The sequence below is a fragment of the Thamnophis sirtalis genome, unplaced genomic scaffold, assembly GCF_051295495.1.
Source record: "Thamnophis sirtalis isolate CommonGarterSnake01/CBP01778 unplaced genomic scaffold, rThaSir2_p1.2 scaffold_14, whole genome shotgun sequence".
NCBI lineage: Eukaryota > Metazoa > Chordata > Lepidosauria > Squamata > Natricidae > Thamnophis > Thamnophis sirtalis.
The window spans coordinates 8,334,507-8,359,850 of NW_028261394.1; the positions used below are offsets into that span (position 1 = coordinate 8,334,507).

Here is a 25,344-nt window from a genome sequence, read left to right on the forward strand (position 1 = left end):
TCCGGATCTCCACGGGGAGGTCGTTCCAGAGGGCTGGAGCAGCCACAGAGAAGGCTCTCCTCCGAGTAGTCGACAGTCGACATTGGCTGGCGGATGGAATTCGGAGGAGGCCTAGTCTGTGGGATCTAATAGGTCTTTGGGAGGTAATTTAGAATGAAGAGAAAAGATATATGAAATAAAATATGTGTATGTATGTATGTATGTATGTATGTATGTATGTATGTATGTATGTATGTATGTATGTATATAGTTATAGTTGTATAAGATTTACATGTACAGATAAAGGAATCCCAAGAGATACACTATATTGCCAAAAGTGTTCCCTCACCCATCCAAATAATCCGAATCAGGTGTTCCAATCATTTCCATGGCCACAGATGCATAAAATCAAATACCTGGGCATGCAGACTGTTTTTACAAACAATTGTGAAGGAATGGGTCACACTCAGGAGCTCAGTGAATTCCAGCATGGAACTGTGATAGGATGCCATCTGCGCAACAAATCCAGTCGTGACATTTCCTCACTCCTAAATATTCCACAGTCAACTGTCAGCTGTATTATAAGAACGTGGAAGTGTTTGGGAACTGTGACCCGTCAAAACCGCGCTCGACTAAACCGCGCCCGATTAAACCGCGTCGCTGACGTCATCAACAGGGCGACAATAGCCAGCGCGGAGAAAGAAGGGCGCTTTTAATAGCGCTTTGAAAGCAAGCCGATTCAACTTAAGGTAAGGGTTAGGTTTAGGGTTAGCTTTAGGGTTAGGTTAAGGGTTAGGGTTAGGTTTAGGATTAGGTTAAGGGTTAGGGTTAGGGTTAGGGTTAGGTTAAGGGTTAGGATTAGGTTTAGGGTTAGGTTATGGGTTAGGTTTAGGGTTAGGTTTAGGGTTAGGTTTAGGATTAGGTTTAGGGGGTTTAGGTTTAGGTGTTAATTTTAGGTTTAGGGTTTACAGCGTGCTTCTGTCTCTGCGCTGTTGTCGCCCTGTTGATGACGTCAGCTACACGGTTTAGTCGGACGCGGTTTAGTCGAGCGTGGTTTTGTGGTGGAACCTTTGGGAACGACAGCAACTTAGCCATGAAGTGGTAAGCCATGTAACCTCATCCAACATCAGTGTGTGACCTCACAAATGCGCTTCTGGAAGAATGGTCAAAAATTCCCATCAACACACTCCTGAACCTTGTGGACAGCCTTCCCAGAAGAACTGAAGCTGTTATAGCTGCCAAGGGTGGACCGATGTCATATTGAACCCTATGGATTAGGAACAGGATGTCACTTACAGTAAGTTCATATGCGAGTAAAGGCAGGGGAGCGAATACTTTTGGCAATATAGCCTATGTAAAAGAAGTGTAATGTGTTGCAAAGATGTTATGTTTGCATAAACAAAAAAAAAAAGTAAAAAAAAAAAGAATTATTTTTAGTCCTCCCAACCTCCTGCAAAGAAGACAGCAAGTGAAGCTGCGGAGGAAACAAACGCACCCACGGATTATCAGGGCGGGAACGACCACAACAACAACAATGAAGCCATCACAGCTGGCGAGTGCTAAAAAAGTGACTTCATGCTGGCTTGTTTACCCATAAATACAACATGTCCCTCCCTGACTGAAGCTATTGTTTTTAAAAATGCGCCTGGATGGTACAGTCAGCATTACTTTAAACCCCTCCGGTTCTCATGATGCCTGCCAAATGGCACCTGAACAAAAGGAAGCCACAGCTTTGCAGGAAAGGCCTTAGTCAGTGTCCCACATCAGCTTGTTTGTCTTTTACAGCTGGAATTTTCTCGCAAAGTGTGCTACGCTGACAACATTTGTCACTGGCCTGAATAGGGCAGGATCCAATTCTCCTTTGCAGAGGCCAGGAACCGTCTAAATTGTGCACAATAATCCTGGGGCCTTGCGGCTTTCTCTCTCTCTCTGTCCATCCCTCATCACAACACAACTCTGATTCTAATAGAGAGAACTAATCTTTTTTTTTTTTTATAAATTGAACTGAAATCTTTTTATTTTTCTTCCAAGGATTCCAACCCACCGGTTTCTACAGAAAACAAACAAACCCTGCTTTGTCCATTCTTTGAATCTCTCCCTTTCAGACAAGATAAAAGGAATAATTATTACCTTTTGGGTTGTTTCCTATAATATTTGCAGGTTTATTATTCCCTCTCCCCCGGTTTTGCAGCTTTTTTCCCCCCACAAAAGAATCGGTGGGGGAGAGAAACGAGATAGGCTGCCACAAAGAAAGATGCTTTTTGCACTGCTTCTGAATGGACAACGGCATGAGAAAATTTAGAGGGGGTTGAGAAAAGAAAGTGTTTTAATTAGGGAAATGCCGATTTCTCTCTCCTCTTTATCTGTCTGCAAGGGACATGGTGTCTTGTGGTTTTGTTTTTAACATCTTGTCCAAAACGCAGTCCTATTTTTTTCCTTCTCTTAGTTTCCCACTATTTTCATTTTTTTGTTTTTTACCATCTGCTAAACTAATACAAATGTTCAAACTGTAAAATGCAGTCACATTTAATCATTTATTCAATTGCATTCACAGAATAGAATAGAATAGAATAACAGAGTTGGAAGGGACCTTAGAGGTCTTCTAGTCCAACCCTACCTAGGCAGGAAACCCTATACTAAAAAGAAAATATAAAAGGCACAACCCTTATATCTTTGTGACTGGCTCATTCAATTTCAGAGTTGTTCTCTGCTGCGCATGATTTAATAGTCCTTGACTTGCAATCACAATTGGGACCAGAATTTCTGCCCCTAAGGAAGACAGTTGTTATGCGAGTCTTGCAGTTGTTAAAGCAAATCCGATTTCCCCTACTGACTTTGCTTGTCGGAAACCAGTTGGGAAGGCCGCAAACACATGACCCTGGGACAACACAACCATTGTAAAAAGATGCCAGTTGCCAAGCATTCAAATTTTGATCAGGTTGTTAGGAATATAATCTAACGGTTGGGTTGGCAATATATAAATCATGTAACAATGCTGTACCTGTTTCTTTAAAGCATACTGTAAAATGTGATTGGTTGCTGTTTTCCTCAATCGGCCATAAGAGGGAGCCAGTACGACTGTTAGCTCTCTCTCTGTTTGTTAGATGGTTGGCTGATCTGGTCTGAGTGCCGTGAGCTATTGTAAGTTTTGCAACTGTTAGCAAACTTTCTGTACTGAACTGAATATATGACACTGGACTATGTTATTTGGATTATCCCTTAACTGAAAGATGTTGATGACTGACTGAATTATCCGTGTATGACTTGGACTGTTTGATGGAGTTTGATACCTCTATTTCCACGAAAGTAAAAGCCTATTTAAACTGCAGTGTCTCTGTATGCTGGTTTGTGTGTTCTCCAACACAATTCTCACAACGCTTCGTTGCACGCACTCGCTCTCCCAACGGGGAGCTTACCTAACATGCACTAACAGAGATGCTACAATGGTCGTAAGTGTGAGGACCAGCCGTAAGTCACTTTTTTCAGTGCCATTGTAACTTCAAATGGTCGCTAAAAGAATCGTCGTTAAGTCGAGGACTACTTGTATAGTAGAACTGCTCCCCCCCCCCAAATACACTCTCTGTAAAATGTCTCTCTTCTGCCAAGGATTATTTCTCTACCAAAGGCAACCAAATAATGGGAAGACAGTCAACTCCCTTCTCAAGCTCTTTACAGGGGAAGATTTAGAAATCTGAGCAAGTCCCTTTGGTTTTGCCTCTCTAGGCTCTGAAATCAACAACAATAACCACAACAACAACACCTTAGGAAATTTGTGCGGCTCATCGCTCTGCAGATTTTACCTTGTGAAAGGCACTGATTCGCCAGAGCAACTTGTCCAGAATGCAGGTATAAATTGAGACGGATAAAAATGCCAGTCAGTGATGGGATCGTTATGAAGCAGAAGGCAACACAAGCCTAAAATTAGAAAAGGACAGTTTCTGTAAATCGGCCACAACCAGGTTTCTGAGATTCAGACTTCAGTATTTAATGTTAATCCTATTAACAATATTTTTTAAATATATTTTATTCATTAGGTTTATGGGCCACCTATCTTACTCTGCAAAACCACTCTTTTATTTTACCTATAATGCAATATAAACAACATAGCCTTATATTTAAAGTGATAAATGTATGAGCCAAATAAGAAACCTGTTGATGAAGTTTCTGCAGGTCTTTTAAATGGTGGATTCAGTCACTGGAGGGAAATTAAATCAGACTGAGATCTTTTCGCTTACAAGGAATCATCAAGCCAAGATTTAGGGCTAGTTCGCAACCACCAATTGTTTCATGTCTGCACTTACCCTGACGAATGCCGCAGTTTTTCTGGAATGATTCCCTTTCATTACTTTTCTTGTTTCCATCGCCAGCTGATTCACGCTCTGTTTTGGAAGATAAGATTACCGATGTGAACAAGTCTTCATCCAGCCTCTTACGGACTTGGTAGTTTCTTGATTGCCCAAACACTTCCATATAAACAGAGAGCAAACCCCACTCCCTTCTAGCACTGATGAGGTAACCTAGTTGGGTAATGAAATGTCTGTAGAAAACAATCAAGCTCAGAGAACACTAAGGATCTCCCATTTCCACCTCGTTGAGCTACAAATATCCCTTATCAATACCAAGAGCACTTCATGGGATAAAGTAAAGGTTCCCCTTAAACATATGTGCTAATTGTTCCCAACTCTAGGGGGCGCTGCTCATCTCCGTTTCAAAGCCAAAGAGCCAGCACTGTCCGAAGACATCTCCGTGGTCATGTGGCCGGCATGACTCAATGCCAAAGGTGCACGGAACACTGTTATCTTCCCACCAAAGGTGGTTCTTATTTTTCTACTTGCATTTTTAGGTGCTTTCAAACTGCTAGGTTGGCAGAAGCTGGGACAAGTAACGGGAGCTCACTCCATTACCCAGCACTAGGGATTTGAACCGCCGAACTGCCGACCTTTCTAATCGACAAGCTCAGCATCTTAGCCACTGAGCCACCGCATGCGTCCCTTACTTCATGGGCTAGAGCAGTGATGGCGAACCTATGACACGCGTGTCAGTGCTGACACGCGTAGCCATTTGGGGTGACACGCACAGGATTTCATGCGATTCATCCTCGGCTCCTGCACGGCCGCCGAGGATGAAAGAATCTGTGCTGGAGGAACGGGGGGGCGGGACGTGTGATCTCCCCCGCCCACACTCACTTACTGTATCGCTGCCGCCCCTTTCTGAGCGCAGGGGCTGCTGGTAAGGCATGCGTGCCGTGCGCACACATGTCATCAGCGCGGCGAGGGAGGACCCGCAGGAGAGGAGCGCGGGAACAGTGCGCGCCTCTTTCCAGTCAGGCCGGCACAGAGAGTCTACTCCTGGGACTGTTGGTTACGACCGCACCACAGCAGGGAACAGCGGAGTGCCAACGGGAACTGTGAGCGCCATTAGCAGCAACTATAAATTGCGCAAAATTATGTTTTTGTCGAAGTGACACACAACGCGAGTTATGCTCGATTTTTTGCCGATTTTTGACACACCACGCCAAAAAGGTTGCCCATCACTGGGCTAGAGCTAGCTTTATTAGATTCAGGAGTGAAGGAACAAAAAACTCCAAAAATATGCTATGACACCCTTCCTTCCTTCCTGCACAGTGGTTAGAATGCAATATTGCAGGCTAATTTTGCCGACTGCCAGCAATTCAATCCTGACCGGCTCGAGGTTGACTCAGCCTTCCATCTTTCTGAGGTCAGTAAAACGAGGAGCTGGATTGTTGGGGGCGATGGGCTGACTTTTTAAACTGCTTAGAGAGAGTTGTCAAGCACTGTGAAGTGGTATATAAGTGTTAGGAATATAATTCTAACAGTTTGGGTTGGCAATATATAAATCATGTAACAATATTGTACCTGTTTCTTTAAAGCATACTGTAAAATGTGATTGGTTGCTGTTTTCCTCAATCGGCCATAAGAGGGAGCCAGAATGACTGTTAGCTCTCTGTTTGTTAGATGCTGGGCTGATCTGATCTGAGTGTTTTGGAAGCTGGCTGTTAGAAAGTGCCGTGAGCTATTGTAAGTTTTGCAACTGTTAGCAAACTTTGAGTACCGAACTGATTATATGATACTGGACTATGTTATTTGGATTGTCCCTTAACTGAAAGATGTTGATGACTGACTGTCTTATCCGTGTACGACTTGGACTGTTTGATGGACTCTGATACCTCTATTTCCATGAAAGTAAAAGCCTATTTAAACTGCTGTGTATGCTGGTTTGTGTGTTCTCCAACACAACTCTCACAACGCTTCTCTGAACGTACTCGCTCTCCCAACGGGGAGCTTATTTAACACTATGTCTAAGGTCTATTGCTATTCATAGCAACCACCTTCCAACGTCGGATCTAACAGTGTGTTCGAATCTTCCTTCGCTCCTGTTCAAACCTTGAGGCAGCTGACCTTGCAGGGCTGAGAGGAATGTCAGCAGTGATAATACACAAAAACCACAAGGAGCAAGAAGAGAGCGGCGGCGCTCATATGCCCATCAAATGATGCTTACGTGGATGAGCTGGACCAACACAGGTTCCAAGTTGCAAAACATGGATCTGGCTTCCACGTAAAAATTCAGCTGCTGCTCAAAATCACGGCCAAACGATACCTGGGATTAAAGAGATTTTACAGGGGGAGGTGTGACCGCCGTGTCCGCTTACCCCTTCTTTCCATTCTTTTATTGGCAGCGGGGTCTCTAGGGAAAGAGGTGCAAGGAAGTGCCGCTATCTACCTCCCTGCCGATAAAGGGAAATGCTTTTTCTTCCTAGTTTCATTTAGAAATTAGGATTCCCCGCCCCCTTTTTCACACTCCAAGGGAGAATTCACCTTTGATATCTGCAAGCCGAAATGGACCTCCCCCCCCCCCCCCGATTGTTCCTGTTCCACAGCAAGATGAAGTTGCGAGGGTTGAATTCTGCCAGTCTAAAGATGGGAAAGGTTGTCTCCTGCAAACTCCCCTCCCCTGTCGTTCCTCTTTTGTTTCCTCTGGGAGGGGCCATTCACCGTCCACCTGTGGCCTTACTCCCAAGTCGACCCCTGTTCTTTAGCTGTTCCCTTTGTCTGACAACGCTGCGCATGCGCACACTGGTAACAGGCTCCAGCTGTTCGTCTGCCTCACTGATGTCTGACTCTGAAGGCAGCTGATAACTGTCAGATGGCCCTGGACTCCTCTCTGCCTCTGACACAGAGCCCTCATCAAAGCCTTCCCCAGGCCCCAACAAAGGTGACTTTAAAGACCTACGGGGTCCATCATAACCACCAGAACGTTCTCCGCAAAATGAGCCCAAATAAAGATTTGAAAGGCAGTACAACAAAACAGGAGATCCAGTTTGGCATCATGGTGGCGCAGTGGTAAGAGTGCAGTACTGCAGGCTACTTCTGCTGACTGCTGGCTGCCTGTAATTTGGCAGTTTTAATCTCACAAAACTGAAGGTGGATTGAGCCTTCCATCCTTCCGAGGTGGGTAAAATGAAGACCCAGATTGTTGGGCTCAATAGGCTGACTCTGTAAACTGCTTAGAGAGGGCTGTAAAAGCACTGTGAAGCGGCATATAAGCCCAAGTGCTATTGCTAGGGTGAAGGCACCAGGCTAGTAACCGGAAGACTGAGAGTTCTAGTCCTGACAGCTGGGTGGCCTTGGGCCGGTCACTCTCTCTTAACCCTCAGGAGGCAGCAGTGGCAAACCACTTCCAAAATTTTGCCAAAAAAAACACTGATCTAGGAGGTCTTTAAGACTTAAAGTCACCTCCCCACCCCCAGTAACAGATTTCCTCACCATTCTTACAAATCCATTGATCAAAGATGCCAGCGTCCGCTTTTCATCTTCCAGAGTCAGCGCCCTAAAAAAGACCATTTCAAAAGCGTCAGTTGTTCAAAAACACAATGTTTGTGGTAATTCTTTATGGGTCTACCGATAGTTCATGACAAGCCCCCAGATTGTCAGATCCGAAGTGTGGAAAACCTATGGTAAGTCACTTTGTTCCAGGGCTGTCGTAACTTCAAATGGTCACTGAACAAAAGGTTGTAAGTTGAGGAAAGGCTGTATTAGCACTTGTCCAGTGTCAGAAGTACCAAATGTGTGTTCTCAAGAAAGCCAGCATTTGCTTATTACATTGTAAAGAGGGAAGGCTGGAATCTGAGCAAAAACTGGGGAGAAGCTTTTGAACTGTGAATAATCCTAAAGTACTATTTCAAACGACAGATGGCTCAAGGAAACTGTCTTATTATTGCACATGTTGTGAGTTACAACAAAAACCTTAATAGACTCAACACTGGGTTTATAGTTACGGGCATGGAAATACTGAACATTTGTTTCTGCAGATTGGGAGACGTTCATGCAAACAATAAGAGATTTTTGCCTTTGTTTAAATTCAAATTCCTGCAGTTAAGGAAGGGAAGAGAGTGGGGAAACCTGCATTTTGTTTCCAGTATCGGCACAAAGAAAAAAAAACTCCCAGGAAAATTGACTCTGCATCCTGGGCAAAGTTCAGATGGGATAATATGCATCAGGCTTAGCATACAAAGGTCAATCCCCTCATCTCTGTGACAGCCCATCTGCATATGTATGTGGGACTGGTTGGGGTACATGGCAGGGGTGACACCGAAATATAATTTTATCGTATTTTATCAATATCTTAAATTATTGTATTCTATTCCAATTTCATTTTGGACTGTATTTTATTCCAATGTCATTTTAAATCCTATTTTATTCCGATTCCATTTTAAATTGTATTGTATCCAACTCCATTTTGCTTTTATCAAGTTTTAGGGAGAGAGTAGAGTAGAGTAGAGTAGAGTAGAGTAGAGTAGAGTAGAGTAGAATACAATACAATACAAATACAATACCAATAATATAAATAATATAAATAAATAATATAAATATAAATAATATAAATAAATATAAATATAAATATAAATATAAATATAAATATAAATATAAATATAAATATAAATATAAATATAAATATAAATATAAATATAAATATAAATATAAATATAAATATAAATATAAATATAAATATAAATATAAATATAAATATAAATATAAATATAAATATAAATATAAATATAAATAATATAAATATAAATATAAATATAAATATAAATATAAATATAAATATAAATATATATAAATATAAATATAAATATAAATATAAATATAAATATAAATGTAAATGTAAATGTAAATGTAAATGTAAATGTAAATGTAAATGTAAATGTAAATGTAAATATAAATATAAATAATATAAATGTAAATGTAAATGTAAATGTAAATATAAACATAAATAATATAAATAATATAAATAATATGAATAATATGAATAATATAAATAATATAAATAATATAAATAATATAAATAATATAAATAATATAAATAATATAAATAATATAAATAATATAAATAATATAAATAATATAAATAATAATATAAATACAAATACAAATAATACAAATATAAATATAAATACAAATACAATACGCAATAGAATGGAATAGAATAGAATTCTTTATTGGCCAAGTGTGATTGGACACACAAGAAATCTGTCTTTGGTGCAGATGCTCTCAGTGTACATAAAAGAAAAGATACATTTGTCACAAATCATAATAATTTATTTCTGGCACTTTGCACTTTGATATGGCCCAAGGGCTAATCAATCAATCAATAAAATAAAGATAACTCTGAAAATAAATATAACTCTGTGACAGCCCCTCGAGGCCTAAAAGACCTAATGGCCAAGAATGATCAAGTCCTGGAATTCAGAAAAGGACTACATTTTCTAGATGCCTGCTAGCCATTAGGGCCAAACTGGGATAAAGCTCCCACCTGTCCGGCTGGCTTCACATCAAGCACCATGGGCTGAATCCTGCCCAACAAAGCAGACGTTATCAAAGTGGAAAAACTGGCTGACCCTAACAGAGACAGAAGGCAGGACTGAAGCTTCTGTGTTCCTGGCACCCAATTGCTACTAAACAGGAGATCGGTTTTCTGCAGAAAAGAGCGATAAAAATAGCATCCTAACAAGGGAAGAATTCATTTCAGGAAAGATTTGTTTTCAGTTATCTATCAGCCAGTATCTCAAAGGGCCTCGCATCAATTCTGCCTTAGGAAGCTGGGTTTTTTCCTTTGTTTCTTTCTTTCTTCCAACAAAGCTTTTCTTAAATTGAAAGCTCGTCTCTCAAAAATGTGTCACTAGCTTTTTACCCTTTTTCAGAGTTCTTGAAATGTCCCTCGCTCGCTCTCGCTCTCGGTTAGTTAAGCTGCAAAGTCATTTGCCAGAACTTTCCTTCAACGGGGATTTAAAACAACACATTCCCCTGCTAAAGGTTTCTGTTTTCTTTTTTTTTCCCCATCCCCTGGACAAATGGCAGCCTTATTAAGGACAGTTTTGAAAAGAATTGAGAGCTTGGAAAAGGACTGCCCCCTTCTGCTCCTTCCTTAGGTTACCCTGGAACTTTGAAGAGATCTGTTCTGAGCCGGGCTTCCTTAGAAAGCAAGTAGTAAAGTCTTGGTCCCTGCAAAATCCCTTTTATTTACATGACTGTGAATTCCTTTCATTCACAGTGCGCAAGGCTTAATAAACAGTCTTTCAGAGGAATGTTTATCAACACGAACCTTACCTCGCTTGGAGACCTGCCAGGTAACTAGTTTCCAAACGCAGGGCAAGGCAAAACTTGGCGCAGAGTCTCTTATAGTCACAAACAGAACTTTCCACTCTTGAAATGACGGAAAGAACAAATTGTTTCCTGCAAAAGCCCCCTCCCCATTCGCTCCTCTTTTGTTTCATATGGGAGGGGCCAATCACCTCTAAGGTGTGGCTTTACTCCCGAGTCGACCCTTCTTTCTTAGTTGTTCTTGTCTTCTGACAACTCTGTGCATGCGCACACTGGGAACAGGCTCCAGCTGTTCCTCTGCCTCACTGCTGTCTAGCTCCCTCTCTGCCTCCAACGCAGACCCCTCGTCTGAGCTTTCCTCAGCCCTGAGGACTGGCCCATGTTCCTCCTCAACCTCCTCAATGTCCGACTCTGCTGCCAGCTCTGCTGGCTGCCGGCGGGCCACAACAAGATCATCAAGTCCACCCTTGTGGGAGGAAAAATGGAAGGGAAAGGAAAGTAACTTACTTTACCGAATCGTGCATTGTTTTGCATACATGCAGCAAGGCATTGAGAATGACGGGATCCTTGGTGGGTTCCTGTTGGTGCCTAGGAAGAAAGCACACAATTTTTTAAAAAAATGAGAAACGTCTGTGCTGAAGACTAAATGAAAATGGTAGCTCCTTGTGTAATGCATTTTCAAATAAATTCAGAACGGCCAGAGAAAGTGGGAAATTAAACACTTCTAAATGCAAGAAATAAAAGAATAGATCTTTCAAGAGATGGATCTTTATAGGTGTCCGATAGGCAGGGAGGTGGGGGAGCGTTTAAAGACAACTCTTGAAGGAATACAATAGCAGGGTTGGAAGAGACCTTGGAGGTCTTCCAGTGCAACCCCCTGCCTAGGCAGGAAACCCTATACCGTTTCAGACAAATGGCTATCCAACATCTTCTTAAAGACGTCCAGTGTTGGGGCATTCACAACTTCTGGAGGCAACTTCTGTTCCACTGATTAATTGTTCTCACTTTCAAGAAATGTCTCCTTAGTTCTAGGTTGTTTCTCTCCTTGATTAGTTTCCACCCATTGCTTCTTGTCCTGCCCTCAGGTGCTTTGGAGAATAGTTTGACTCCCTCTTCTTTGTGGTAACCCCTGAGATATTGGAACACTGCTATCATGTCTCCCTTAGTCCTTCTTTTAATTAAACTAGACATACCCAGTTCCTGCAACCGTTCTTCATATGTTTTAGCCTCCAGTCCCCTAATCCTCTTTGTTGCTCTTCCCTGCACTCTTTCTAGAGTCGCCATATCTTTTCTACATCGTAGCGACCAAAACTGAATGCAGTATTCCAAGTGTGGCCTTATTGCATTTGACAGCATGCGAGTTGCAGCAAACTTGTCCCTGGCAGTGCAGGCCTTTTGGGAAGGGAAGGGAGATAGAAAAAGGGAAGGGAAGGAATAGGGGAGGGAAGGGTGAAGAAAGGGAGTGGGGAGGAGCTCAGTGACCTGAGCTTTGCGGCACTGTGCAAAAATGACTGACCAAGAAAAAGAGATTGAATTACTAGTAAGGATTGTGGGGGTCTTTGGTGCTCTCTGAGCTTGGTTGTTTCCTCGCAGACGTTTCCTTACCAAACTAGGTAACATCATCAGGACTAGGAAGGGAGTAGGGTGTCCTCTCATTTTATATATGCTACTGATTTGCCCTGTCAGCATTGGTGGGAATGTTCTTGGTGGTTCCTTGATTAGGCTGTTGTTTACTACGGTATTAGCTTGTTTGTCTGAGTTGGTGGTTTCTTGATTTGGGGATATTGTTTGCTTTTTGATCGTTGGTCTAGTGTTAATCCTGCTCGTGTCAGGGTGTCAACTGCTGGTGAGGACACGTTCAGGTCCTTTTCGTTTCCTCTGTGGCTCTTTGTTTGTCTCTTTTTGATGTAGCTGTTGTTTATGTGATGAAACCAGTAGTAGTGTTAGAAAGGAAGCCTTGTGTTTTGCCAAGCAAATCCTGCCCAAGAGATTGGGGGGGGGGGGGGGAGTTTGAGAAAAAAGGAAGCCTCTTTTTTTTTTTTGTCCTTCTTTCTGAACAACAACAACAACTTCGGCTTCAGCCGCAATAATACATGGGGAAACAATAGATAGAAATTCAAGATAATCCACTTCAAACTCGACTGCAGAAAATACGACTTCAGCAACAGAGGGGTCGACGCCTGGAATGCTCTACCTGACTCTGTTGTTACATCCTCAAACCCCCCACAGCTTCAACCTTAAACTGCCTACTGTGGACCTCACCCCATTCCTAAGAGGTCCGTAAAGGGGGCATGCATAAGTGCACTAGCGTGCCTTCCATTCCTGTCCTACTGTCCCCATTTATTTGTACTCATTTCCCTTGTTCGTGTCCATGTTCATAGTTGGACCTGTTATCTTGTACATGTTTGCCAAATTAAATAAGCAAAATAAATAAATAAACAAACTGGAATATCAGGAAGTGCTCAGTATCTTCATTCAACTTTATGAGGCACAATTCCACCCAAGGGTGCTGTGGCAAAGCAGCATTTTGGGGTTTCTGCCAGAAGGATGCTTCAGTGCCCTATCCAAATGCTCCCAATATTTTAAAAAAAATGTTTTGAAGAAGATAATCTAATTTTGCTCCTGATGCCACAAGCATTCCTTTGGAAAAGGGAGATAGCTCAAGGTCATCACGAAGGGCCTCTGCCTACCAGCACAGAGCAGTGTTTTTATTTGCAAATAAAAGGTACCCCCTTAGATGTCCATCACCCCTGAAACGCTGCATCATTGCATAAAATCACAAGATTCTTCCGAAGCAGAATGACAAAGTTTAAAAAGGAGGGGGAAAAAACTTGCTAATCAACATCTACCAAGATTTAGTTGTCATCAAAAAAAAAAAAAAACACACACACACACAGAAAGGAAACAAACATCTGAAAGGGCCATTCAGAATTGAAAAGGAAGGTATTTTGATGAATCTCATTTCAATTTGAACAATGCTGAGCGTTCTCTTTTCACAATGCAGCTAGTTAGCACGCCACTCCAGGATTTTTTTTTTCTCTCTCTCTCTCTCAAAATCACAGTTGTCATCAGCAAAGAAGAGCAACATATGGCAAAAAAGCCGTTTCTGCCTTTCCAAGCCGCTGCGCGGGGGAGGGATGGGGAGGGGACGACATGCCTATAAACAGAAGCTCCACATTCTGTGGAATCAAAGCATTGCTTCCAAATATTTGGCTAAAACAGAGCCATTATATCTATGTAGTTCTAAAGGTAAAGGTTCCCCTCGCACATAGGTACTAGTCGTTCCCGACTCTAGGGGGTGGTGCTCATCTTCGTTTCAAAGCCAAAGAGCCAGCGCTGTCGGAAGACGTCTCCGTGGTCATGTGGCCGGCATGACTCAACACCAAAGATGCACGGAACGATGTTCCCTTCCCACCAAAGGTGGTCCCTATTTTTCTACTTGCATTTTTACATGCTTTCAAACTGCTAGGTTGGCAGAAGCTGGGACAAGTCACGGGAGTCACTCCGTTACGCGGCGCTAGGGGTTCGAACCCCCCAACTGCCGACCTTTCTGATCGACAAGCTCAGCAGCTTAGCCACTGAGCCACTGCGTCTATGTAGTCTATGTAGCTGTACGGATATATTAAAAAAAGCAGGATTTGCAGGCAAAGATTTCCTTCCTGTCCCCTCTTTCCATTTTACTTCTTCAAACCACCTCCTTGCATCTGTTCTTTTCTCGTTTTCCTTTTTCCAAGGGCTCATTTTTTGTGGGCACTTACTACCAGAGCAGGCTATGGCTTTCATCGTATGCAATTTAATTCTCCTTTGAGACAGCAAACAGAAGCCCACAAATCCCTTTATTTAATCAGGTCAGGTCTGCTGAACAGATAACTATGCAATGGTTTAAGAGCTGGTGTAGAAACTCTGAGGCTGTGAGTTCTAGTCCCACCTTAGGCATGAGAGCTGGCTGGGTGACTTTAAGCCAACCATCACGAGACAGTGAGCATTAGTCCTGCCTTAGGCATGAAAGCCAGTGGGTGACTTTGCATCAATCCCCAGGAGACAGTGAGTTCTAGTCATGCCTTAGGCATCAAAGCCAGCTTTGGCTAATCTCTTCCTTTCTCTCAGCCAAATCCACCACAGAGGGTTGTTGTAGGGAAAAAAGAGGACGGAGGGAGGCGTATATTCAGAGGTGGGATTCAGCCAGTTCACATCGGTTCAGGCGAACTGCTTGTTACAAGGACCGGCTGGCCCCGCCCACCCCTCTCCTCCCAGGAGTCTCCATGTGGCCCTTTTATTATGCCAGGTAAGTGCAGGGCCCGCACAAAGGCTCTCACAGGGCGAAAAATGGGCCTCCCAGAAGTCTGGAAACAGTCCCTTTTCCACCTTCGGAGCCGGGGAGAAGCCGCTTTCGGCCTCCCGGGACGCTCAGAGAAAGCCTCCAGAGACTGGGGAGGGTGAAAACGCACCCCCCCCCCAATAATGCAGGAGGACAAGAAGGTCACGCCCATCATAGCCACACCCACCCAGCAATCGGGCAGAGAACCCGTTGCTAACATTTTTCAATCCCACCCCTGCATATATTTACATGTAGGGTCACTGCCAAGTTACTTATAAAATAATAAAGGCAGAATAAAAAATTTAACAAGTAAATAAAGAAATTGACCCAAGCCTTTTTAATAGAAACATTGGGTATCATCCAACAATGTAGCCTCCTACACAAATGCTTCTTGCATTCTGGAATGCACAATTCCACCCTAACCGTCCACAGCTGGCTTGTTTTCTATTTTACTGTCTATCTGACTATCTATCTGTCTATCCAGAAGATAGGCTTAAGATACAGAAGGATCTTGACAAACTTGAACATTGGGCACTATCTAATAAGATGAAATTTAATGGTGAAAAGAGTAAGGTTCTACATTTAGGCAAGAAAAACGAAATGCACAGGTACAGTGTAGGTGGTACCTTGCTCAATAGTAGCAACTGTGAGAGGGATCTTGGAGTCCTAGTGGACAAGCATTTAAATAGGAGCCAGCTGTGTGCAGCAGCTGCCAAAAAAAGCCAACACAGTTCTAGGCTGCATAAACAGAGGGATAGAGTCAAGATCACGTGAAGGGTTAATACCACTTTATAATGCCTTAGTAAGGCCACACTTGGAATACTGCATTCAGTTTTGGTTGCCACGATGTAGAAAAGATGTGGAGACTCTAGAAAGAGTGCAGAGAAGAGCAACAAAGAAGATTAGGGGACTGGAGACTAAAACATATGAAGAACGGTTGCAGGAACTGGGTATGTCTAGTTTAAAGAAAAGAAGGACTAGGGGAGACAGGATAGCAGTCTCCCAATATCTCAGGGGTTGCCACAAAGAAGAGGGAGTCAAACTATTCTCCAAAGCAACTGAGGGCAGGACAAGAAGCAATGGGTGGAAACTCCTCAAGGAGAGAAACAACTTAGAACTGAGGAGAAATTTCCTGACAGAGAGAACAATGAATCAGTGGAAGAACTTGCCTCCAGAAGTTGTGAATGCTCCAACACTGGAAGTCTTTAAGAAGATGTTGGATAGCCATTTGCCTGAAACGGTATAGAGTTTCCTACCTAGGCAGGGGGTTGGGCTAGAAGACCTCCAAGGTCCCTTCCAACCCTGCTATTGTATAATTGTTGCACCTTATGATGATGGCCTTATTACTCTGCCTATCATCAATCTTCCGAGTACATAAATAAGCCAGCCGGCATCCAGCTCTGCTTTCTGACCTATCCTTCCGCAAATGTCCCTTCCTCGTCCTCCTTGTTCCATTTCTGGATTGTGTCTGACAGCAGCGCCCTTTTTTTACAAGCGCGCAAACTGCTTTAATGCAGTCAAGTTGCATAATCATTGACGGGCCTCAACAGCAGATCGATAGGAATGAGAATATGTTTTACATTCCTTATTTAGAGCAGCGCGAGATGCCTTTCAAAACCTCTCAATGCCAAATGGACTGCAGATGAATTCTATCCGTCACACTTAACAGCACTTAAATAGATCCGTCTCGATTCTCTGAAGTGCACTTAATCAGGAGGCATTAGACTTACTTAATAAAAGCTTGCATGATGCATTTACAGACGTCGACTCTCACGGTTTCTTTCTGAAACATATCCAGGAATGGCAAGAATTTCTCCTAGGAAATCAAGGAAAACACCAGGATTAGAGCTCTTGGCTCAATTTGATGCATCAGAATGAAGTTGCACTTCCAAATTCAGAACAAACCGATTATTATCCTATATGAGAATCGTTTTCTCGATGGTTAGAGAATAAACATAAGAATTAGAAATAAAAGTAGATGAGTAAAATATAGAAAATATATTAATAGAGTAAACAGAGTTAAATAAATTTAGAAGAGGATTGTTATAGTGTTGAATACTTAAGGTATGAGTATTAAACTAAGAATAGATTAAATAATGAATATGACTGTAAATTTTAATTGTTACCGCACAAAACATTTGTACCCAGATGACGCCGTTTAATGGAAGATGGATTCTTTATATAAAAAGTAAAATAAAATAAATGTATATATTAAAAAAGTTCAGCTTGGCAACTGATGTCATGTGATCACCTTTGACGGCCTTCTGACAAGTAAAGTCAATGGGGAAGGCAGAGTCACATAACAACTGTGTTTTTTTTTAAATGTTTTTATTTTTTAAACAAACATAAACAAAACACGCAACATAAAAAACATCTTCCATTCCGTACCAACCGTCGATTGGTTACAAGGTTTTTGTGCTTCCTTCCCACAGTCATCCCTTAAATTTTATATAAAGTCACATATTGTCAATCAAGTACATTTGTAAACATTATTATTATAGTACTTCATTTGTTTCACTGTCACTATTATTTCATCATTTCAAACAAGGTATTCTAAATATGGGTTCGTTTATATTATAATACTTCGTTACATCATCTTCAACATGTCCAATAATAAGTATTTTTTTTAATATCCTATTTTAAATCATTCTATTATTTTGGTGTTAACATTCTCTAATAGATTTTCAATTCCATATTTTTTTTAATCTAATCGCTAATTAAATAGATCCCATGTCCTATAACCTAACAACCGCGTTGCTAACTGAACAATGGCACTGATTCACTCAGCCACTGTGGCGAGAAAGGTCGTAAGATGGGGCAAAACTCACTTTAACCACAGTCTTGCTTAGCAATGGAATTTGGGGGCTCAATTGTGGGTCATAAGTTGAGGACTAACTAGGAAACATGCGTGGCACTCCCTGTATTTGGAAGGTCAGTGGTTTTCCAGATTTGGAGGACAAGGAACACCAGCTAGTTACAATTCCTCAACTCTGGGAAGAGAGCCGGTTAGCTGTTGGAGCTACACTTAATATTCCGAGAGGAATGCCCAGAATAGGCAGAGCCTGGCAAGATTTAAGAGTTGCATGAATGAGATTTGTTTTCATTTTCAGATTTACTCATCTGACTTCCAGCTAATCTCAAAGAATCTCCGAGAGAAAGTGCGCATTTCTTTTAGACAGTTGGGAACGTAGGATCCTTGTCGCCCCGTCGAAGCTCACCAGTGAAAAGAGAATGGAGAAGTCGTGGAGATAGGTGATCACCTTCTGAATTATTGACTGAAGCTGAGGTCAGAAAGAGAAAGAAAAGAAAAACATCCAGTAAGAACGCGCTTCCGTTTTTCATCAAGGCTAACGTTAATTTTCTTTCGTTTTACTCCATTGCCCCTGTCCTGTCCTTCAAGCATAAATACTGCTTTGAAAAAAAGCCATTTCTTTTGATCTCAAGTTTTACAATAACATCAGTTCGATTTTTTTTCCATGCATGCACACACACAGCCCAAAACACACAAAGCGACCCAAACACACACATACTCAAACCTACCCACAAACCAAAAGACACACATATAGAGACCAAAACACACACACACATCAAAACACACATACACAGAGATCAAAATATACCCACACACCCACACTGGTTTCATTGGCTTTAAATCATTCTCTATTTTTTTCAAACAGGTTCAGGTTGATAATCCGCAGGTCCCATCCCAGAGGGAGATACACCTGGTGGGACCCAGAAGAAGGGCCTTCTCTGTAGTGGCCCCCTCTCTCTGGAACATCATCCCCCCCAGAGATTAGAATGGCCCCCACTCTAACACTCTTCCGGAAGGCACTGAAGACCTGGTTCTGCCAGTGGGCCTGGGGAACCCACAGCAGGATGGAGCCCATTCAGTGGCTCGTGTGATCTGCTGTCGCCGGTGTGTGTGTGTGTGTGTGTGTGTGTGTGGTGATTTTGTTCAATTGTACCATATTAATTTATTTGATTCTTTTTGTTCGTTTTTATTGTTTTAAATAAAACTTAGGGTCGGACATGACTTCTCAACTAACAACCACCACAACAATTGTTTTAAATGTGGTTTTATATTCTTGTAAGCCACCTTGGGAGAATAGGCAGCAATATAAATTCAATAAATAAATAATATAATATACATCAGTGTTGAAGGGACCCAGATATCTCAGATCTATCATTTTATTTAGCCTGACCAACATTCTTTGTCCCCTTTTGAGAAATTATGTTGAATTTCTCTCTTACCTGAGGATAGGCCTCTTCAAAAGCCCGATCTGGAGTCATATGTTTAATGACATCAGCTAAAATGGTATTGACTTCACGCTTCTGCAGGCGCAATAAAAGAAAACGGCATCACGGCGGCCATCAATTCAAAACCATATAAAGCCAAGACACGTACTGTATATTACGAAGTTGAATAACTGAGCGGCTTTTTGCTACATGACTAGCATCAAACGTGGGATTCTTTTAAAGGCCAATCATATTTTAAGCCATTGCTGGCTGGCGAAGTTTATGGCAGTTGAAATCTATCACATCTGTAAAGTGCGACAGATTTACAGACTTCTGGGTTGAGAACGCAGATTTCAAAAGCCAAGATTTAATCCAGCATTAAAGTTTGTTACACTGAGAATACTCATGTTTTGCGGCTGGAAACATTGCTGGGCAGATATAATAGGGATGATATACTGTTGCAGATATTTCTAAATTAACATAGGCCACCACACTGGAAAGGCTATAAAAAACAATGACTATTAGAATATGAAGATTTATTTGTCCCATTCTTGAGATCACTGTTCCTGGTGCTGTGTCAAAGGGTGTTAAGTTCACTAGCGACACAAGAGCAGGATGTCGTTTTTAAGATAATTCATTCTCACGCTCCCCAAAAGATATTTTTCTGACCGATGCTTCCCAAGAGCATGAAGCAAACTCCTTGTTCCGACAAAAACCCCTTTGATTAATTTCCTGTGAATTCTTCTCATTCACATCCAGCAAAGTCTTTCAAGGGAGGATTTACAGTCACAGACCTTCTCTGGCTTGGAGAGCTGCCAGGCCGATCTCTGCAGAACTTGGCAAGGAGTCTTGGAGAGTCACGAACCAATGAAGCAAACTAATTGTCTCCTGCAAACTCCACTCCCCTTTTGCTCCCCTTTTCTTTCCTCTGGGAGGGGTCATTCATCGTCCACCTGTAGCCTTACTCCTAAGTCAACCCCTGTTCTTTAGCTGTTCCCTTCATCTGGCAACTCTGCGCATGCGCACACTGGGAACAGACTCCAGCAGTTCTTCTGCCTCAGTGATGTCTGACTCTGAAGGCTGCTGATAACTGGCATACGGCCCTGGCCCCCTCTCTGCCTCCGACACAGAGCCCTCAACCGAGCCTTCCCCAGACTCCAGGACTGGCCCAGGTTCCTCCCCAACCTCCTCACTGTCCGAATCTGCAGCCAGCTCCACTGGTCGCTGGCAGGCCACAACAGATATTAGCATGGCCTTGAGAGCAACATCTAAGCAACATCTCGGTGGCAGCTCCGACCCTCTGGAACGATCTCCCCGTGGAGATTCGTACCCTCACCACCCTTCAGACCTTCCGCATAGCCCTCAAAACCTGGCTGTCCCGACAGGCCTGGGACTAAAGACCTCAACCCACCCGAATTGTATGAATGTTGTGTTTTTTAACGATGTACTGTCTCATGTGTTTAATTTGTATGTCCTCCCTTCCTTTTGAATTGTAAGCCGCCCTGAGTCCCCCCAGGGAAAAGGGCGGCATATAAATAAAACTACCTAAACCTAAACCTAAATAAATAAAAACCAGCCATACCTACTTCCAATGCGGCAGAAGCAAATGCCCTGAACTATAATAAAGAGGGGAGGAAGGTCAAGAAAGGAAAGGACAGATATTGAAATACGAAACGCTTAAATCTTCACCTACCGTAAAATGCCTGCAAGTATATTCCATCCAGATTTCTGCACAATTGATATAATCCTAAAAATAAATGCAGGGGCGTCACATTTCAGGGCCCTTTGGCAGGTTTTCACCCCCACCCAGCCAGCTTTTTCCAGGTTTGAACTGATTCTCTAAAGTAAGTGAAGTCAAAATACATTTATTGTCCATTTATGGATTAGATTTCTAATAAATTTAGGAGCGCAGGCTCCGCTGGCGGGACACAATAACTCAGTGGTGGGTTCCGGATCCCGTTCCAAACGGTACGGTTGGAACGGGCCCGGCGTTGCCCACATGGACGCACTTCCGCAAGCCTCCACGACGCTCCAGCTGCTTGGTGGAGCGTTGCGCAGGCGCTGTACGTGCCATGTGCGTAAGCGCTGAAGGCTTTAAAGGACAGGTAACGAGCTCGGGCGGGCCGGTGGGCCTTCTGGAGCACCATACCGGGATGGTACCCGGTGCTCCGGGAAGGCTCCGGTATGCCCGTACCGGAGCGTACCACCTACAACCCACCACTGCAACAGCTAGTTTAATGGCAACTGGACCTTGGTTTCCCCCCTCTGACTTTGAGCCCCACACCACCACAGTGGTAGAAAGAAGAAGTTAGTTTTCTTTCTGGAAAATGATTATTTAGGACCTGGATACACTCATCTTGGTGGTCATTCTGGGAACCAGAGGAATAGCAGCCATTCTGTGTGCGCAGCTCTCACCCACGCAAAATTTCAAACGTCCCCTCAGCCCTACCTCCGAGCTAGGCAATGCTCTTAAGATAGAAGGTTTCTCATTTACAGTCCATTTATTTCAACCATCTGCCCACTCCAGCTAAGTTGCCAATTTCTTCTACTAATAACCCACCTGTGGACTCTTTAACTTGGTAATAACTTTCCAGGCTTCGTTTAAGATTTGAAGACGGTCACTTTCCGGTGGGTCAGCTAAGGCTAAGTTTTGTCCCAGGGAGCAGAAGAGAAGATGCTGTGAAAATAAAAATGAGTTCCATGTCCATTTTATGGCCTCTATGAGTGTTCCCCCTTGACTAAATAACATTAATAATACAAAGACAGATACTTTAATTTGTAAAAGATTTGAGAGAGATTAGAAATACAGTCCTGGGAGTGGGGGAGGGGGGAATTTGCTACCTCAATGAAAGAAACGTTGGTTTAATTTTTATGGCTTTTTAATTCATTTCAATGGCTTAATTTTATTTTTGCTCTGAATTTAAAAAGCAGCAATTTTCTTTAAAAAAATGAGGCAGGCATTTGATGCATAAGCAAAAGCCCAGAAGAGGTTTTTCCTCTTTGTGGGCAAAATGCTTTAAAAACCAAGTTTTTACAATACAATACAATAGCAGGGTTGGAAGGGACCTTGGAGGTCTTCTAGTCCAACCCCCTGCCTAGGCAGGAAACCTTATACCGTTTCAGACAAATGGTTATCTAACATCTTCTTAAAGACTTCCAGTGTTGGGGCATTCACAACTTCTGGAGGCAAGCTGTTCCACAGATTAATTGTTCTCACTGTCAGGAAATTTCTCCTTAGTTCTAAGTTGCTTCTCTCCTTGATTAGTTTCCACCGATTGCTTCTTGTCCTGCCCTCGGGTGCTTTGGAGGATAGTTTGACTCCCTCTTCTTTGTGGCAGTCCCTGAGATATTGGAAGGCTGCTATCATGTCTTCCCTGGTCCTTCTTTTCATTAAACTAGACATACCCAGTTCCTGCAACCATTCTTCATATGTTTTAGCCTCCAGTCCCCTAATCATCTTTGTTGCTCTTTGTTACATTCTGCTTACACATGGTTTGGCAACTCACCCCCCTCTGTGCATGTGCACACTGGGAACAGGCTCCAGCTGTTTGTCTGCCTCACTGATGTCTGATTCTGAAGGCAGCTGATAACTGGCATACGTTCCTGGCCCCCCTCTCTGCCTCTGACACAGCCCTCATCAGAGCCTTCCCCAGACTCCAGGACTGGCCCACGTTCCTCCCCAACCTCCTCACTCTCTGAATCTTCTGCTAGCTCTGCTGGACATTGGGAGGCCACAACACTACTGGAGTAAAAGACTACAATGCACAATTAAGGGAATTATTTGGGGAGACACTGAAGTGGGTGATAACAATAACAGGGTTTGAGTGGGGAGGATGCAGATGAATTTACCTTGGGGAATCCTGATTCATCGCACTCTTTGATCATGCCAATAAAATCCATCGCCCTTGCAGCAATAAATTCAGCTCTGAAGGCAGACATTACGGAATTCAAGAGCAGGGCACTGGAAGAAATATTATTCAGAGCATTACGAGACAGTCCCCCAATTGATATTTTTATATTTTGATTTTTACATTATGCTGCGCCCAGAACATACAACATTTATGCCATTACTGAATTTTCACATCCAGAGACCATTAGTGGCTTATTTGGTAAAAGCTTTTCCTCCACTTAATTTTTGGATTGATTCCATCCCTGTTTCTGGCTCGTTGCAAGAATTCCAGAGCTGAATAATGACAACAAAACCAAGTGTCACACTTGAGTACCAAAACAACAGGACCAAGGCATAAATCCACCGGAAAGGGAAGGCGCCAAAGGAACAGCCTAGGAAAGGTTTCATTTTGCATCTCAGTTATGGAGGGTGGAATTATACACGCACCAAGCAACATGTTTCTATTTACAGGTAGTCCTCAACCTACGACTACAACTGAGCCCAAATTGTTAAGCTAATTTTGTCCCATTTTTCTTGCTTCAGTTGTTAAGTGAATCACTGCAGTAGGTAAGTTAGTGACCTGGTTGTTAAGCAAAGCCGGCTTCCCCACTGACTTTGCTTGTCAGAAAGTCACAAAAGGGGGAATCACATGACCCGGCAACCGTCATAAATATGAGTCGGTTGCCTAGCATCCGAATTTTGTTCACGTGATCGTGGGAATGCTGGAAAGGTTGCAGCTGTGAAAAACGGTCATAAGTCACTTTTTTCCAGTGCCGTTGTAACTTAGAACCGTCATTAAAGAAACTATTGTAAGTCGGGAGCGTGTAAGGATGTATAATTTTATAAAAAAATAATGATGAGAATAGCTGGGAATTGTAACCAGGTCTACATCTCAGCCCAAAATAGGCGGTGTGTGTGTGTATTTGTGTTTGTGTGTGTGTTTAAAAGCACAATGACTATATATGTATACTTTTCTGTTCTTTTTTTTTTTTAAAGGAGGAGAATACAGGTTAAAATTAAATACGTATATTGAAAAGGAATTATAAATTCAACATAAAATGGAGCTTGCTCAGAAGCTGAAATACACCAAATACATGAGATGAAGAGTATGGAATAGAGGAGAGAGGTTAAGGGAAGAAGAGAGGGATAGGAGAGAAGGCGGGGGGAGGGGAGAGGAGGAGAGAAATGAAGAGTGGAAAGGGGAGAGAGGAGAAGAGAAAGAAAGGGGAAGTAGAGAAGAAAAGGATGACAGAGGGAAGAAAGGAGGTAGGAAAGGGGAGGAGAGAGGGAGAAGAAAGTGATGGATAAGGTACAAATATGGTGTATGGAGAGCAGAAGAGCCAATAATTGTTTTTGGGAGTTGATGGTAAGATGAATTGATGTAAACATTTCATAAAACATAATAGATGTTGGCTATGTAATAGTATACATGTGATTATATGTTATGAAAATGGAAAAATAAAAATAAAAAACTTTTTTTAAAAAAAGAAACTGTTGTAAGTCGAGTGCTACTTGTAAATATATACCGAAGCAAAGGCGTATCCCGCCTAAGGTGTGGATAAAGGACATAAATCTCTGATCAGTGTATGCTTAATTGGGCTTAAAAAGAAGGCTCCAATTCAAAACATCTGTACTGTAGCCTCATCAGCTGTCAGACAGAGTTGACAATAATAAGTTTTTTACTGTATGCCAAGAAGGAAAGCAGAGTTTAAAAAACCGACTTGTAGCACAGTGCTTACTTGTTGCCTAACTTCCTGCATCTCTCCATCATCTCGGTCAACAAGGCCTACAAAAGAAAAAACAGAAAAATAATAAATAAATAAATACTACAGGCAAACCGTAAGCATCTGGTGCAGGTGCTCCTCAACTTACGACCACAATTGAGTTCAGAACTACAGTTGCTAAGTTTTCCCAGCTGTTAATCGGACCAACCCAACTTCACAATATTTTGCGGCAGTCGTTAAGAAAATCACACCATGGCCGTTAAGCAACCCCATGGTCATTAAGCAGATCGATTGTCTGCAATGGGTATTTTTGGAATTAATGGTGCATTAAGCAAATCCCCATGATTGTGAAGCGAATCCCCAAGGGTCATTAAACAAATCAAGTACCTGCAATGGGCATTTTTTTTTTCATTTATGATAGGAGGAACAAAACTTATTTCTGTGGTTGTTGTTTTTAAGACACCTGGAAAAACTGAGGTAAAAATCTCAGCTCGTGTTAAGATTTTGTCTTTCCACAGGCTTGCTTTTCCAGGAGCGTTTTTTTAAAAAAAACACACACACACAAAAGTTGGCACG

General features: G+C 42.3%; 1 protein-coding gene across 1 annotated transcript in view; it reads right to left on the minus strand.

Annotated features, from left to right (window-relative positions):
- The window catches only part of VPS35L (VPS35 endosomal protein sorting factor like), a 58,980-nt gene that overhangs the window by 12,026 nt on the left and 21,610 nt on the right, over positions 1-25,344 (minus strand). Inside the window, exons 15-26 of the mRNA XM_087729519.1 lie at positions 24,784-24,830; positions 23,005-23,116; positions 21,716-21,832; positions 20,849-20,902; positions 19,171-19,251; positions 18,138-18,200; positions 16,650-16,735; positions 11,109-11,189; positions 7,764-7,827; positions 6,499-6,597; positions 4,281-4,358; positions 3,780-3,894 (exon numbers count right to left, since the gene is read on the minus strand). Coding sequence (XP_087585645.1) covers positions 3,780-3,894; positions 4,281-4,358; positions 6,499-6,597; positions 7,764-7,827; positions 11,109-11,189; positions 16,650-16,735; positions 18,138-18,200; positions 19,171-19,251; positions 20,849-20,902; positions 21,716-21,832; positions 23,005-23,116; positions 24,784-24,830 — 997 coding nt within the window. The remainder of the gene's footprint in view (positions 1-3,779; positions 3,895-4,280; positions 4,359-6,498; positions 6,598-7,763; positions 7,828-11,108; positions 11,190-16,649; positions 16,736-18,137; positions 18,201-19,170; positions 19,252-20,848; positions 20,903-21,715; positions 21,833-23,004; positions 23,117-24,783; positions 24,831-25,344) is intronic.